Source organism: Lepeophtheirus salmonis, chromosome 10 (assembly GCF_016086655.4).
Source record: "Lepeophtheirus salmonis chromosome 10, UVic_Lsal_1.4, whole genome shotgun sequence".
In the NCBI taxonomy this organism is placed as follows: Eukaryota; Metazoa; Arthropoda; class Copepoda; order Siphonostomatoida; family Caligidae; genus Lepeophtheirus; species Lepeophtheirus salmonis.
Genome location: NC_052140.2, coordinates 17,951,414 through 17,969,208, shown reverse-complemented (window position 1 = coordinate 17,969,208; position 17,795 = coordinate 17,951,414). Strand labels below are relative to the sequence as shown.

General features: G+C 30.9%; 1 protein-coding gene across 1 annotated transcript; it reads left to right on the top strand.

Annotated features, from left to right (window-relative positions):
• Positions 1–13,195: 13,195 nt before the first annotated feature.
• Positions 13,196–15,246, top strand: LOC121125300 (zinc metalloproteinase nas-6). The gene is made up of 7 exons (XM_040720466.2): positions 13,196–13,320; positions 13,382–13,716; positions 13,936–14,219; positions 14,275–14,462; positions 14,707–14,859; positions 14,918–15,070; positions 15,134–15,246. Exons 1-7 carry the CDS (start codon positions 13,200–13,202, stop codon positions 15,229–15,231), a joined length of 1,332 nt encoding a protein of 443 aa, XP_040576400.2. The 5' UTR covers positions 13,196–13,199; the 3' UTR covers positions 15,232–15,246.
• The last annotated feature ends 2,549 nt before the right edge of the window (positions 15,247–17,795 follow it).

The window sequence follows — 17,795 nt, the reverse complement described above, 5'->3', positions numbered from 1 at the left end:
TTCCTACCTGACTTTATTTTCTGTTGTGGTATTTGTAGGGATAGGGACTTTTACCCATATTGCCGTATTTAATAGGGACAGATCCATCAAGTTTAAGCACATCTCCCATAACCATTCTTACAATACTTGCCCCCAGTTAGCCTCGGTCTTATAGTTAAATTTAAAAAAATCTTTAATATTAGTTATTTTCCTTTCGTACTAATAAGTAAAGAAAAGCACTGAGATAGAAACCAATCTGACTTACGTCGATCTTAACTCAAATCATGTCAGTACAACACGTCGAACAGACTTAAAATAGGACTTTCTGCAGCCCTATATTACTTAATTCAACATCGTTGTCACTAATGCTCATTAAATAGGAGCTCTAAAGGTATTTCGCGCTGTTATCCCTAAGGTACCTATAAACAGCAAAATAATTGGTTTATAATAATTGATAACTCTTTATTACATTAAATGGGCTATCCCACCCAAACATAGCAAAGGTCTTAGGGTCTTATCGTCTTTGGGGTTCTTATTAGCGTTTTTACTAATAGCTAAGGTTCAACTTTACAATTAATAAACTAATTATTGCGCTACTTTAAGGCCATAAAAAGTTATTCATGGGGCAGATTCATAGAATTAAATTCTATTATGTCTTTGTTAAACACTTTGGAAAATCTCAGGTTATTTATTTTTGATTAAATATATTATAAATAAAATTTATTTAGAATAGAGGAGTAAAAGTATATTTACTATTGTAAACAGGTTATAAAGCTTAAAGTTATAATCCCAAATAAAAAGAGAAGCTTCTACATTCTACATATATTATCGTCCCTGAAATATTTAAAAAAAAGTTACTTACTGGTTGAAACATAGCGTAAGCCAAATATACTAATTTAGAACTCTTTTTTGTTTGTTTATTTTCTTTGGGAACCAGATTTTAAAAAGTACCATATATCGTGTTTATTTTTACTTTGTAGCTTAGTTTTCTATTTAGGTTTGGAGAGAAAATAGATAATTTTAATAGGGAGGATTCTTATTAACATTTATTGTTTACCCATAATGCAAAAGGTAAGAGTCCTTATAGTATATAAGGTAATTATTAATAGAGGAGGGATTGCATAACTATTCTATTAAAATAGCCCCTATATATCGGGCATTCTATATTTTGAAAGGGGTGACCCATATTAAGCGCTTAAAGTTAGTGCACTTTCTCTGCCACTTCAAAAATAATTTATTAAATAGGAGTTTAGGTGTAATTAATTACAAATCCCGATTGAGAATAATAACCTATGCAAAATTATAATCTAAATGTAATGAGAGTGTATTCGCAGTATATAAACTTACTAAATAAAAAGAGAAGTAGAGATTTTAAAGTTCTGAATAAGTGCCAGCAATTGCGGTTATACTTTTAGAAGGATAGGTATTTGAACTTCAAAAACTAATATTTCATAAGGTCAAATTAAAAAAATATTAGTTAATTTAGATGGAAGTGACTAAGTGAATCGGATTAGTCCCCGAGCAATTCAAGTAAGTTTTTTAGTAGTAGTACTGAATAGAAAACTAAAATCAAATGGCAGAATGATCTCTCAAATTAGGGAAATCTGTATTCATAGAATTTACTCTTTACAGTTAATTTTTTTTTAAAGTATGGCTGTCTAATCTTATTTAAAAACTATTTCAGTCAAGTAAAATGTTATATAATTAATATTTATATGCTGCATTATATTATGAAGTAAAGTGTTTAATAGTAAGCTAAAAAGCCCTGAATATCTTAGTAATTTGTTCAAATTGTCTGTCACTCTCAGAAAGTTCTCATTTTTTTGGATGAAAATTTTTCACATTTGACTCAGTCAGCAACTCCCACAGCAGTGACTAATGTTTATGTATAACGTGTAGACATTTTTTTATTTTTTTTTGTGGTGTAACAATAATTTCGATTTATACATCTAAAAAGTGTTTTAAGTGCCAGGAGACCCCATTATCGCCGTTGTTTTGGAATATAAATACTGGTGTTCCACTTTAGTGGATTTAAATCACCTCTTGGGATTGTTCCTTTTTGTTATTCTTCTTCTTCTTCTTCTCTCATTCTCTCTTTATCTAAAGAGATGTATATGAGTAATATACGAGAAAAATTAAACGGAACATTAAACAAATTGCAAAGGATATGCAAATGTTCTGAACATATGTAATTCCTTTCATAATAATACAGCATTCGAGTAAAACTGGGAGATAGTTTTAAAATAAGTCACGTTTGTTCTCTTAATGGAAAATGTAGAAGGAATACCCAATAATAACTGTACCATTTGCTTACATAAAAGATTTCATGTTTTTTTTTTTTTTTTTTTTTGTGGAAATAGATCAAATAATGGAGTCTTGGCCCTTATTTCTAAGGAAATCAAAAATGTTTCCTGTGTTAAAAAGTGTGTTTGTCCTATCAAAGCAATTGTCATAAATTTAAAAATTCATTAAATGGGATGAGTTTCAGTCCAATAAATGCCTATGAGCCGAATGAATGATCCTTTTTTTAAGCAATTTTTAATAATCAAACAAAAGATTCAACATCGTTCTTGCTAATTGGGGATTTAATACTAACCAAACCTTACCGGTCTACAAAATAAAATTCTCAAGTTAAATCTCGTTGAATTGACTAAAACACTGAGTCCAGAAGCAAGTATTCCTTGGAAGAGTGGGAGTCAGTCTTCCAGAATTGATTTCTCATACGTTGACTCATATTGTTAAAAAAGTATTTTATAAACCTTAACCTTTCTTTGATCATAAATGGTTCGCTTGGAATTACCCAGACTTTATAAGACTTTTCAATTAAGAATACCAAAATTCTTGTTAGAAGACGATAAATACAACACGAAATTTAAAAAAGAATTGTAACGAGGTTTTAAAGACTCTTTTTCATCCAACAAAACGGCACAAAGGCTCATAAAAGTAATTTATTCGACGATTTTATGGTATCTTTTGGAATGAAGTAGACAATGTCATACGCCAGTCAAGTAAATAGTAACTTTAACCCCAGAAGCAAATTCTGAGTATCAGCTAATTGCAAGTATAAAATTAAGAACTCTATTTTTATTTTAGGCTCCTAGAAGTCTAAAGAGGATCTTAAAGTTGGAAGCTGTAAAGTTAGAAGAATGGTGGAAACCTTTGGTATAAATGGAATAGCAGTATTATTCATGAAGATAATAGTAACCCAGTTCAGACCTTCCTCAAAAAAAAACCAAATTATTTTCGAAAAAGAAAAAAAGTTGACTTTTATAACACTTTGGTAATATCTTTAACTTTATATAAAGTCCTTAAACAGATTTTATAGAGACTGTGTACTATTTGGAGACATTTTTTAATAAAAGAAGAAGTTCAAGCCGTTTTTTCCTAAAAATGAAAAAAAAAAAAAAAGATGACAAAAGAAATATAATAAAAATATTAATTATTATTTATTATTCAATTAAAATCAAAGATTGAGGAAAAGACGGATTCTTTCTTTGAATTGGAACAGACTTCATATGGTATGTGGATTACAGATAGAGGATATACCTAATATTAATTTCTCAACATTGTATGTGCACAGTCGCCGTATCCCCAGATGGTGTCAACAGTTCCTTACTCACTGTTGGATGAATGAACAAGTCTACTTCCAACCTATGTTGACAGCATTCTATGCCAACTGCTGACTGATGAGATGTCCACCGCCTTAGTACATTGTTCATTAAGTTGTAAAGTACAATTTTCAGATTGTTCAAACTCTTTTATAGGTCCCAGTGCCCACCATAAGTAGGAGAAACAGGTGACAATAATACTTGGAGCTTATAGAAGAGTCAGTATTAAATTAGAATTATTGTGCTGAGTTGGTCATTATTTTGTAAGAATGCCTGCTTGCTTTTCGTTCGGTTGCAAATCACTTGAATTACAGGACTGATCCCAGGCCCGGACATATCGTTTTCCAATGGAGCAAAAATGACATCAACTATGAGAATTATCCACGAAGGAAGTGTCTTTTACCTGGAGCCATACCATACAATTTATATTTTCAAAGGTGTCAAGACCAAGGACCACAACCAATTCCGTGAAGTCGAGAGAGCTGAGGAGTACCTAATGGACGAGATTCAACAGCCCAGACTTCCCCAGGTAGTCAAACAGAAGACTCCATAGTATACCTCTAGTATGCAAAATGGCCTTGATGAAGGTACTCGAATTGTTTAATTTGTGTTACGTTCCATATTAAATTCTCAGTTACTTTCGCTTACAGGTGAAAGTTCAAGGATCCAATCCATTGTTGGATAGACTATTGACAAAAAGGTTTTCCTAGTAACACATGTTTTACGCTGACAGGAATTAAGACAAGGAGGAAACAAGTAGTGGCATTTCACGTATCTCTAAATTCGTTTGACCCTAAGAAGATTGTTTCTACATATAATTAAAATCATAATTTGTTCAGCATTTGAGATCGAGTACAAGGTGGCTTTCATTACCAGTGACAATCTGCAACCTTGATGAGGATTTCCTGTCTTATAGGTTGTGTTTAATTAAATATATTTATCGATGTTTAGTCTCTAATCAGTCTGGTGGGAGATCACATTTAAAAACACATTTATGTCTCTAATATTTTCTTGGAAAGTCAAGATCAATAACATATATAAATTAACAAACTTGGTGGTAGAGTGTACATTTACAGTAGCACTTTTGGTTCCTTTGTTTGTCCTTAGAGTACCGATGCCATCTAAATATTACATTGAGGGGCCCTTTCTTCCCGGTCGTGTACTCTAGAGACGTATTTGTATCATGAAGAACGGGAACTGTAGGTGTTTGTATGAGAGTGGGGTCATCATATTGTGAGTTTTATATATACATGAGTATTTTTTGTACTTATAATCTAATAATTATTTATACAGCTACACTAGTTGTTGTCCATAATATCATACTTTGTCAGGGTGTTCGCTTTGAATATTTCGGTTAATATCGAGTAATTTACTTCTAATGACAAATACCACTTCTTTTTAAAGATAAGTATATTTTAAATTATATTATACAAAGGAATCTTAATAAAACTTTTGAAATTCAGCATTATAGCTTTAAAATTGAAACTTCTCAATCCATTTATAAATATATAATTTTTATTAAAAATATGTTATTTTCAAATGAAGAGGTTACAAAAACGGTTTTTGAAGACTAAACATTTTCAAATATATCTTTTTCATCAATACATAACAGAAAATCAGATTACCGAAAAAGGGTTACACCCTATTACAAACGTTAATATAAAAAATTGAAAAGTGATTTTGTGCTTTTATATTCTAAATTTTGACTTACAATTAGTTGATTACCAATTTGTACTCTGTTAAAAATGCATTGAAAATTGTGATTTTATTCAATTTATATAACTTACATGTACAAAAACTAATCATAAAATTACATGCAATATACACAAAGATATATTATATGTAATACTAAGAGAAGAAATACTAATTGTTAGTAATTTATGCTCTTATCGACACTGTAGCTTCCATTTCCTTTATTCCATCGAAGCTTGTAAGAAAATATACTCCCATTCCTACATCAATAACGATATTCTTAGTAAATGGGGCTATGATTAATGCATTTGGAAAATTATCATAATATATTTCGATTTGCTCTTTAAGGAGGTTTCCATTGCAATAGTCATCAATGTTCCATTCTAGGCATGTAAATTTTTGAGTTGGTATAAGTTTGAAATTGACTATGCAGTAATAATTATAGTTATTATTATATAATTAAATTATTTTGTAATAATTTGTAATTTGTAATAAAAACCAATTTTAATAATAAAATATATTCCAACTTTAAACCTCAAACTACCCTAACCTATTCAATTGTCAAAGTTAGACAACACAACAGAATTGTTGTATTGATCAAACACTACGAAAGATGTTTTTCTTCCATTCGTTAGGATCCTAAATCCACACAGTAACAGGTGACCGGATAATTGCCAAAAATCAACGACTTTGTGCACACATATAAAAACAAAACACACATTTATTTAAATAATAAAATATAAAGATACAAAACTGCCTAGATATAGTCCGCTTTCCTCATAAAGTTTGGAAACCTGAAATTCCATGTTTTCATAAGTATACAGACAGGGTTTGTGAACTATCAGTACTTGTACAACTCCAAGAGAAGAAGATTTGTAGGTAAGTATGTGATAATTCTTTTAGAGGACAAAAATAATTTTCTACAAATTTTCTCCAATTATACCACTTTCTTTGTGGGAAGCCAGTTTTTTATTTTGAGGCTTTAAATTTGAATTTAATATATGCCTTGATGACAACTTCTACTAAATCTTCCCCACATTCAGTTATTTGTTTATGAAATAATAGGAAATGGAAAATACGCCCAAGGAGCTGTTTGTCAAAAACTTGAATGATTTTCAACAGGAAAGTTTATAGAAACTTCATTAAAAGCACCACCTGTATGCTACAATAGTTATATACTGATGTAATTTCTATTTTGTCTTCTATTAAAGAAATTAATTCTTAAAAGTTGAGCTTCAAATCATTTTCTAACTTTTTTACCCACAATTAACATATTGAATTTAAAGACGTAGAACATCATTTATACACTTCAATTCATTATATAAGAAAAAGACCATAAAATTTAAGCCTTTCTGAATAATTTGCATAAATTATTTTATAGCAAGAATACCTTGGCTGAAAACATCTAATAAAAATGTACTTGCACATCCCCTTCAAAAATATTTATATTGGATGCTCCTAATCCTTTATTCTTCAAAAGGTTAACTTTATAAAAATAAAGATAATTCAATCTTTTTCCTTTTTAAATTAAGAAAAATACCCAATTTGATTGAATCGAAAGTTAATTAGCATGATTTATTTTCTATGTGATATAATTTTTCCGTGAATTGACAGAGAGAAAAATGAAGGAAAATATTAAAATAATTATAAAAAAGTATAGATGGATAATTCATTTTGTGAAACTACTTTTAACAGACTTTGTTCCATTCTGTCATTTTTACTATCTGCCCAATTTTGACAATTTTATAACTAATTGAAAAACCACGTGTAAATAGGGAGCCTTTCTTAAAGATTTAATAAACTCACGAGGTCAGTCTATAATGAATAACACATTGATACTCCTAAGCTAATCGTTATCTTAGCATATACTGAATGATAATCATCAAAATATTCAGCCGTGGACCATTGTTCGGATATCGGCAGTTTGATTGAAGTGTTGGCATCAATCATTCTAAAAAAATTGGAAATACATTTCTTTTACTTCTGTTCCAGTGTACATTGACTTCATCATCTCTATCAGACCGTTTTTGTTGATGATTAATTCCCATTATATGAAACATTTCATGAATGATTGTACTTTTGATCTAAAAAGTATACAAAATGTATTATTCATAATAACATGCTTATTTATATATGTTTTTATATATGTAACTTCTCTAAACAAATAAAGTATTTATCTGAAAAAAAAGATAAAGTAAGACGTGCAGGCCCCCATTTCATACCCCATTATTCCTGTACAACCTGCCCATGTAAACTTTAAACCTCACAGGAACTAGACCAAGAATTAAGAGCAGAAGTAGAGCCCTCCATCTGCCTCCTTCAACTAATTTGTCAGAAACCCTTATACTCGAAGCGTAGGTAAATAGATAATTACCATTACCCCACCTTAAAAGACGTACCTCAATCACTAGGTACAAAAGACATTGACCACCCGTCACGTAGCTCCGGTTAAAGCAAAACCAATAAACACAGCATAAAAGGACTAGGGACCAACCCAAGAATTGTGGCACAAATAACCCCTAAAGCAACTATTAATTTTAAAAAAAATCTTCAAAAGAAATTTAATAGCTATTTCCATAACTATTACTTTACTACGATTTATCTCCTGAGGAGTGACGGACAATTTGAACTAATTACTAAGTCTTCAGGGCTTTTTAGCTTACTATTAAATACTTTACTTCATACCATAATGCAGCCTATAAATATTAATTATATAACATATTACTTGACTGAAACAGTTTTTAAATAAGATTAGACAGCCATACTTTTAAAAAAATTAACTGTAAAGAGTAAATTCTATGAATACAGGTTTCTCTAATTTGAGAGATAATTCTGCCATTTCAGTTTAGGTTTCTATTCAGTACTACTACTAAAAACTTACTTGAATTACTCGGGGACTAATCCGATTCACTTCCATCTAAATTAACTAATATTTTTTATAATTTGACCTTATGAAATATTAGTTTTTGAAGTTCAAATACCTATCCTTCTAAAAGTATAACCGCAATTGCTGGCACTTTCTTATTCAGAACTTTAAAATCTCTACTTCTCTTTTTATTTAGTAAGTTTATATACTGCGAATACACTCTCATTACATTTAGATTATAGTTTTGCATAGGTTATTATTCTCAATCAGGATTTGTAATTAATTACACCTAAACTCCTATTTAATAAATTATTTTTGAAGTGGCAGAGAAAGTGCACTAGCTTTAAGCGCTAAATATGGGGCACCCCTTTCAAAATATAGAATGCCCGATATATAGGGGCTATTTTAATAGAATAGTTATGCTATCCCTCCTCTATTAATAATTACCTTATATACTAAAAGGACTCTTACCTTTTGCATTATGGGTAAACAATAAATGTTAATAAGAATCCTCCCTATTAAAATTATCTATTTTCTCTCCAAACCTAAATAGAAAACTAAGCTACAAAGTAAAAATAAACACGATATATGGTACTTTTTAAAATCTGGTTCCCAAAGAAATAAAACAAACAAAAAAGAGTTCTAAATTAGTATATTTGGCGTACGTTATGTTTCAACCAGTAAGTAACTTTTTTTTAAATATTTCAGGGACGATAATATATGTAGAATGTAGAAGCTTATCTTTTTATTTGGGATTATAACTTTAAGCTTTATAACCTGTTTACAATAGTAAATATACTTTTACTCCTCTATTCTAAATAAATTTTATTTATAATATATTTAATCAAAAATAAATAACCTGAGATTTTCCAAAGTGTTTAACAAAGACATAATAGAATTTAATTCTATGAATCTGCCCCATGAATAATTTTTTATGGCCTTAAAGTAGCGCAATAATTAGTTTATTAATTGTAAAGTTGAACCTTAGCTATTAGTAAAAACGCTAATAAGAACCCCAAAGACGATAAGACCCTAAGACCTTTGCTATGTTTGGGTGGGATAGCCCATTTAATGTAATAAAGAGTTATCAATTAGTATAAACCAATTATTTTGCTGTTTATAGGTACTTTAGGGATAACAGCACGAAATACCTTTAGAGCTACTATTTAATGAGCATTAGTGACCTCGATGTTGAATTAAGTAATATAGGGCTGGTATTTAATATCTTGAAGCAATCAAGTATCCCCTACATTGGTGATGTCAACCCTAATCTGAGCAAATTAGCAAGAACATAAGTAGTATGTGTCTACAGATTAGTTAACCTAGCTTAGACTTAATATTTTGTAGTTGTAGCCCTCAAACTCCTTAAAGACTGTGCACCTGGCAAATAACATACCCACACTAGCTATAAGCCTGCTCACATTTAATAAATGCCATATACATTTAATTTTTAATAGCTTACAAGAGTTCCTTATACTTAATTTCTAAAATTAACGCACTTATTATACCAGAAATCTAATACTAATGGATTCTTATAAGCACATTTCCATCTATAACCCTCTCTCCCCACTCCAGCTAATATCACGTCAGGATGAAACTTTGGCTCTTTGCTAGGAATATGCCTTGTTACTCTAGTCTCAACCGGAATCTTCCTACCTATGCACTATTCCGGGGAGGTATTTTTTAGGTTACGCCCTCCCCTTGGCCCAAATATCCTTTTGGGGCGCCACAGTAATTACTAACCTTTTTGCAGTTATCCCCGGCATTGGGGATGAAATTGTAGTTTGGCTATGAGGAGGGTTTAAGGTGGATAAAGCTACTTTAAGTCGATTCTTCCCCTTGGACTAAGTAATTCCCCTTTTATCTACAGTTCGAGTTATAGCTCATACAATTTTCCTTCACTACATATGATCCTCAAACCCTCTAGGGATGCCAGGAAACCATTATAAGATCCCCTTTGATCCTCACTATACCTTCAAAGACACTTTTGGGGATAGGCTTATTTTTTGCTGTATAAGAGGCTTAATCGCCTACTCCCCCTGACTATTAGCAAAACCTGAGAATTTTATCCCATTAGTTATGTTGTTGAATTCCTTAAATTTCTTTAAAGTTCCTCTTTCTAAGTTATACATAAGAATATAATCCTTATTTTTCATTTTGAAGAAAAACAAATTGTATCTCAGGGTAATACTTGGGATACTCAAACGATTAGAATCACTGTACTGAGCTCCTAATGGAATGAAATGCCAATTTTGGTGTTGGTATTGGCAACCAAAATAAAATATATGTTTTGACGCCATCATTTTTGCTCTATAAATACCTGACATCTGTGCTCACGAGTTGGAGTAGGAACCCAGCGGCTTGGAACCACTGAACTTAACAAAGAAAAAAGAATCACATATTGGCAGATTGTTAAGCATGTAAAAGGGATATTTGTTTGGAAAAAAGTAATTTTGTATTTCCCGCCCTTTTGTAAAACTAAACATATCCTCCATGAGGTCCAAACTGAGGCACAGCCTGTATTGCTCCGCCTTCCCTAGACAAACAAGCGTTCTCTCTGTCAACGAAAAAGGGCTATCCAATTCCATCAGGGCTAGCATCGCCGACGATCTCACAGCATGGAGGTCACGTGATCCTGATCCCATCTTGACAAAGTGAGGAGTTTCCAGTTGTTTATAAGGAGGAGAGATCCAGGACTACCGAGAGAATTGAGGAGAAGGAAAGGCGTGGAGGAATAATACAAAGGTTTGTTTATAAGAACATCTATATTATTATTATTACAAAAACCTACTCTGATACATAAATAAAATACATGACTATTTATATTTAAAAGGATGTACAAGACTGTACTTTACATATATATATATATACAATAAAATAAGAGAAGAGCACAAAGGGGAAGAACACTAATACATTACAAATAATTTTCGAGATACCCTTTGACTGTATGTCTTTCTTCTACATACACATCATAAAATGCGACGTCTTCATGATCCGAAGTTTGGTTATACGAGATATTGTCAATACATGAAGAACCCATTGGGGAATTTATGACAAAAATAAATTATATCAATATAAGGATAACATGGAAAGATTGAAAGTATAAGAGGAATAATTATTTTGGGTTAGCCAGTTAAGAACTTAATCCTACCAACATACATTTTTATTTTATTTATAATCAAAATCATGTTGTTAAAATGATTTTAATATTTAATTTTTTAATCTTTTATGTTTGTACAATATTTTTAGTATTTAACTGATGTTTATGTGTGCAAAATGGAAAATATAGAAAATAATATCAAAATATTATGAATTAATTATTATATTTGTTTAACAGCTTATCATGTAATAAATTACGTTTTATTTTTGGAATCTACATTTTATCCAGTACAATAACTAAATTATAGGATGCCTATTCCTAAAGATGGCCTGGACTCCTTTATTTGCTCTGCAAGACAGCAATCATTGTGGCAAACCTGGTCATCTGTGATAATCTTCTTATCACCGATGATTTTTACGATTGAGCCGTGCCCAATGAAGAAGTTGAAGAGCTATTTAGTGAGTAATTTTTCAACGTAGAACAAAGTTTATTACTTGAATCGAGATATAAGAGTCTGGACTTTGCATTTGAAAACAAGTTAATCAGCTGATTAAAATACTTAACATGTAATATCTTAACAAATCTACAGGACAAATTTCCTTCCATACCCTGTACACCAACAATTTCAACACGACTGAAATATATCTTGATTGTTACGTATAAAGCCCTTAGGTATTTTAAAATGTACAAGTAATAAGGTTTGTAATAATTGTATCATTGTAACTTAGTCGATTTTGGAAAACATCAATGATTCGAGCGTTTTTTTTAAAAACTGAATAAATTTCATTTAATAAAGGTATAAATATAATTTGAGAACTTTGTTCAAATTAACAAATTAGTATTATTTCCCAAACTTACTCATTTTAGACTGTTTATTTTTAATGTAGCTAAATATTTTATGAATTCTTTAATTTTTGAAAATAAATAAAATGTCATGCAACGTTATCTTGGCGTATTAACATAATGCGCAAGTACAACTATTAATACATGTATATCATTTTAAGGTAAAACAATTCAATTTGAAAAAAAAATATTTTACTTACTAAAGCCTTCAATTTGCTTTATAGACCAAAGATACCATAAGAAGTCATAAAAAACAAAAACATAAATTGTTTTTGATCTGTTGTTTTGGAACAAACTAAAGTAGCGTTGCACCTAGTACAATAACTCATAAAACAAACATTACAGTTTGTCATCAAAAATTTTTACAGATGTCTTTAAAGTTCTTACTAACTGAAAATGATATTAAAAAAAGTTTTGTATCAAAGAAACGATGTAATTTTTTTTTCATGGTTAAATTAATTTATTTATATTCTACAATTCAAACAGTGTAAATAATGAATAAACATAAAGATAAAAGTAGATCATATACATATAAAGCCACAGGACAATTACGTTTTCAAAAAAAACGACAATGTTTTCCTTTCATTGACTTGATGTGATTAAAATATTGCACGGACTTTGCAGTCATTGCAAATATAATAAAATTTGATATTGTCATTAGAAATTTGAAAATGTGCCCTAAATTGGGTCCCATCTGAAATTCCAAATATTGATTGGTGAATGTTTCGTTCCCATGAAGGAGAAAGATCAAGTAATAACATATATTTATCTTATCCGCTTTGACCAGAGGAGGATATTTTATAAGGATTAGAAGAATTTAATTCCACTTAGACACAATTTTGTAAGAAAATCTTGCAAGTTTGTTATAGCAAGATACAATTTTGAATTTGTATTGTCTTTGATGAAGCAACCAAAATGTTTTTACATATCTCTAAATATACAATATCAGCAAAATATAGAAAATTATGTCACAAGATAGTTAGTCATTAAGTACATTACAATTATTTTTGCAAACACAGCCAACAACACATAGTTATAAGCACAACATATTTACATATGAATATCATGGCAAATATGAGTATCAATTTAGTGAAACATATGATACAAACGAATGATCCATATTTTAAGTATAAAAACGTGTGTCTTGCTCTTCAATTTACCAATAATTTGTAAGATGTGGTACAAGTACATTGTTTTATTTGTTTTCACAACATTTGAAGGAACGTATTCTGGTAGATTCATTTTGTGAAAGTAAACACCTTCATCAAGTAATCAATATCTTTTTTTAAATAGAACTGAGCCATGCTCAATGTCGAATCATCCATGATAAGTATAGCTACAAGGGAATTGGATCAAGAAATCTTTTAGGAGGAAAGGTGTGGCCCAACAATACAGTTCCCTATACATTAGCTCAAGGATTCAGTAAGACGGATTTGAGTTTAATCCAATCTGCTATGGATGAAATAGAAAATAAAACATGTGTGCGATGGGTTCCTAGAAATGGAGAGAAAAGTTATGTATACATTAAGAACGATGAGAGAGGATGTTTTGCTATCCTTGGTTACAATCAATATAGACGAAAGCATAAATTAAATTTGCAAAGAAGCAATGGATTCTCTTCTTGCATGGTAAGTAGAAAAATTAGACAATGTTATGTTGGATAATCTAAAATTTTTTTAGAACCTAATAATTATTCTTAAAACAAACAATATAGTTATAAATAGAGGATATTTTAATATTACTCTGGAGCACATGGAGTAAATATCGTGTCTACTCTTATTCATTTTAATTCATAAATCTTATATCGTCGTTACCACCATACAATAAAAAGTTTTATTTTTCTTTAGGTCTCAGGAATTGTACAACACGAAATGCTTCATATACTTGGATATGATCATGAGCAAACACGACCTGACCGAGATAGTTATGTCAAAATACATTGGGATAGGATTAAGAGACATTCTTTAAATAATTATTTTAAAAACATTTATGATAATGCCACTGTCATACCACCCAAATGCCAACCCTCGTCAAATGCAACAACCTTTGATGATTGCTATTCAGGTTATACTACAGACACATTTGGGTATGCTTACGATTATGGATCTGTGATGCATTATGGATTAGATGAGTGAGTAGCTAAATAATACATCAATTCCTCTTATGTTTATATAATTTCAAAATAGTTTTCAAACGTCAGATAATAATACAATGGATGTACTCAGATTTGTACCACTTGGAATTGAAGTTGGTCAAAGAAATGGAATGACAGAATTGGATGCATTAAAAATTAAAGCAAAATATAAATGCGATCAACAATCAACTCTTTCTACAACTCTCCCGACACAGGTTACAACCAAAGGTTCAAAGAATAGTACGTATAAAAATATAAGAATGATAGGGATGGGCTTTATATATTTTTTTGGAACCGGATAATTACGGATAATTTAAGTTGGGGGTCGATTTTGATCCTGAATTCAACTCTGAGTCCAACAAGGGTTTAAACTTATAATTATTCAGCGTTACTCTACATAACACATAAACAAATACATTGGTGCTTGCACTTTATGGCTTATAGTACATAAATTTAACATCTAATGGTAAATTTCTGGTTTCAGATTGTGAAGATAAATGGACATATTGTGACTTATTGAAAAAATATTGTTCCTTTGAATATACTGGTGAGAACTGTCCAAAAACATGTAAAAAGTGTCCAGAAGACATGAAGACTACAACAACAACTTCTACCACGGCTATTACAACCACTTCAGGCAATTATTAGTTAAACTTTGCAATAAGATCAAAAATGTTAATTGTCTTATATTTCAGATTGCTTGGACAAGTACGCAACTTGCAGTAAATATTTATCTTTTTGTTCAGATAAGGTTATGACTGACAATTGTCCAAGATCATGTAAGTTGTGCCCTGAACAAGGAAAAACCACAACACCAGAAAAAGTAACAACTAAAAAGCCTGATACAAGTAATGAGCTTAAACTTTTTTTGATATTTAATATATTTTATTAACCATTTACTTCTGTCATAGACTGTGTTGACCAAATCCCAGATTGTGAAGGCTTGAAGACGTTTTGTTCTCTTCGTTACGTATTTAAAAGATGTAACGCAACTTGTGGCATTTGTTGATTCCAGTTTAGATTCTTTAGTTAATTTTAACAATAAATTTTAAATGAAAGCCTAACACTGATTTTGTTTAAGCTTCAAAACAACAAAATGCAATTATCCAATCGTTTTGAAAATAAGGATGATTGATTTCAAAATAAAATAATTATATATTTATTGTTTAAATATGAAAAACTATTTTTAACTTATTCTATCAGTTTCAATTTTTACATAAATTATTAATAATAATAAGGGGCTCAGTTTATATGTATTCATTGAGGTACATAGGAGAAGAAAAGTACTTCAACCGTTTTATAGTTCTTGTGAGATTATTTATTCTTAGCATACTACTATTAATCTATAGAAGGAATGTGATACAATTAATTTTAGGTTAAGATGGTTTAGGTTTAAGGTCTTATTTATTAGTTTGTTATTTAACAAGAGAAATTCTTCCAATGCTGGGGCTTTTAACCCTTTTACTAAACCGATTATTGGGAGATGTGAGGTTCCTTTAGTGATCTATGTCATAATTACTCAAGGCTTTTGATTGTCAGGTTTATAAAAGCTTCTTGGACAATGGGGGGGGGTACTATTATTCGTGTATTTTACACAAAAAGAGCGCCACTACTACCTTTCAGGGCTTGGCTGCTTGCACCAATAGCAGCTCCTATGCCTGTGTCTTCCTTAGTTCAATCTTCAGCTTTGGTGTCTGCTGGAGTATATTTTTTTATTCAATTTTATGATCGGTTAAGACTTGTATTGAGGTTTAGGGTGGTACTAAGAGTTTCAACAAGAAGGTTAGTGACTTTAGTAGCAATATTTGAACGAGATATAAAAAAATTGTAGCTCTTTCTACCTTAAGGATACGGTTAGGATTGTAAGGTTTGGTTGTGTTGAGTTGGCCTTTAGCCACCTAATTTTTTATGCTTTTTCTTTTAAGGCGTTGCTAATCTTAGTGGCGGGATATTGAATTGATAGGTCTTTTGGTTATCAGGGTTCATTAAAAAATAACTTGTTGAAGTCTCAAGAGCCTGTGGTTAGGGTATTTGGGGTGTCAATGTGTTGGAAGAATTGTATTTGAGTAATAAAGTTATATTATTTATAAAGAGGTAAGGTATTTATAGGGTACCTTCCCTTTAAAGAATAGGAGAAGGAATTTCTAATTTTTTCATGGCCTTGGTCGAGCTTTTAGGTAATAAAAAAGGAAATTTCAAGTTTTCTATTCCTATAGGCTTTACTTGTTTAGGTAATTTATATAAAATGCCCATTTGTGGAGTGGGTAAAGCGGTTGCCTTGAACAAATGCCTACTTGGTCCCAGTTTAGTTTTCAAGACGCATCTTCTCCAGTGATGGACGAGTTTATTCTATTCTATGATGTTATCATGGTCTTTTTAGGGCTAATCCTTGTTTATGTAGGGGGAATATTGGGAGCAGTATTCGTAGAGGGTCCTTACGTTGTGGGTTAATTGATGGGGTGTAGTTTGAGTGAATTTGAACGGGTTTACCTGTCTTAGTCATATTGGGGGATGCTATACCATCTTTATCTTTACTTTATATATTATGAAATAACAAATTTTGATTTAGGAGTCAAAGTAAATGGTTATCAGTGGTACTGAAGTTACGAGATACCTCTGGCTGAGGGGCTTGTTTTAGACTGTTTTATAGTGCCTCGGAAAGACAGCGGATTTTGTGAAATACCCCTATTAAAAAGAGATGTGGCCTTAACTTTACCAATTAAGAGGATACTCCGGTTAATAGTTTCTTCTAAAGATGTCCTGCATGTTTGGTCTTGCTGTCCCGGGGCGCATCAATACTTTATCCCTATAAAGTTTCCGGCCTAATCTATATTTTGGGCAATGTTCGAAAATCTGTGGGGCTCATCACTGGTTTATGCCAATTTTATTGGAAATAGTTAGAGTTGATGATTTCGCTAGGTGGTTAAAATTAGTGAGGGAAGAGTAATCATAGAGTACATTGTTGTTATCTCGTAACTTCAGTAACACTGATAACCATTTACTTTGACTCCTAAATCACACTCCTTATTGGTATATGTATGGGCTAACTTTAGTATTCCTGACTTGTTATGATTGACAAAGGATCCAGTTTTGTTGTAAAGCTTGTTGTTGTTGTATATAGCAGTCCTACAGATCCCCAGATTACGTGCAATTACGGAGGGATGATAACTGCCTTTGATACGTAAAACGATTTTGTAACGAAATTTTTCCATTTTTGTATTTTGGAATTCCAGAAGGACCTAAAGCTGATTTTATTTCTTTGTTAAACACTTCAAATGAATCGGTAATTGTTACTTATCCCTTTTTTTGAAATGCAAGAAATTTAAAAGTTATTATCTGGATAAAAAAAGGACAAGGACTTATGATGCATACGTATACATAAACTGGGGAAATGTAATATAAAGATCATGAATTAGCTATTGATTTGCTTAATCCAGTTTGACTGAAATCGAAAGTTTATTAGCATGATTTATTTCCTATATGATAAAACTCTTCCTTGAAGAAACAGACAGAAAAATGAAGTAAAATATTACAAATAATTACTAAAAAGTATAGATGGATAATTCATTTATG

Bases quoted from the DNA above. Each gene is read 5' to 3' on its own strand.
- LOC121125300 (XM_040720466.2), top strand. From the start codon at position 13,200: ATGATCCATATTTTAAGTATAAAAACGTGTGTCTTGCTCTTCAATTTA. The intron at 13,321-13,381 runs GTAGATTCATTT...TTTTTTAAATAG, and splicing joins ATTTGAAGGAACGTATTCTG to AACTGAGCCATGCTCAATGT. The intron at 14,860-14,917 runs GCAATTATTAGT...CTTATATTTCAG, and splicing joins GGCTATTACAACCACTTCAG to ATTGCTTGGACAAGTACGCA.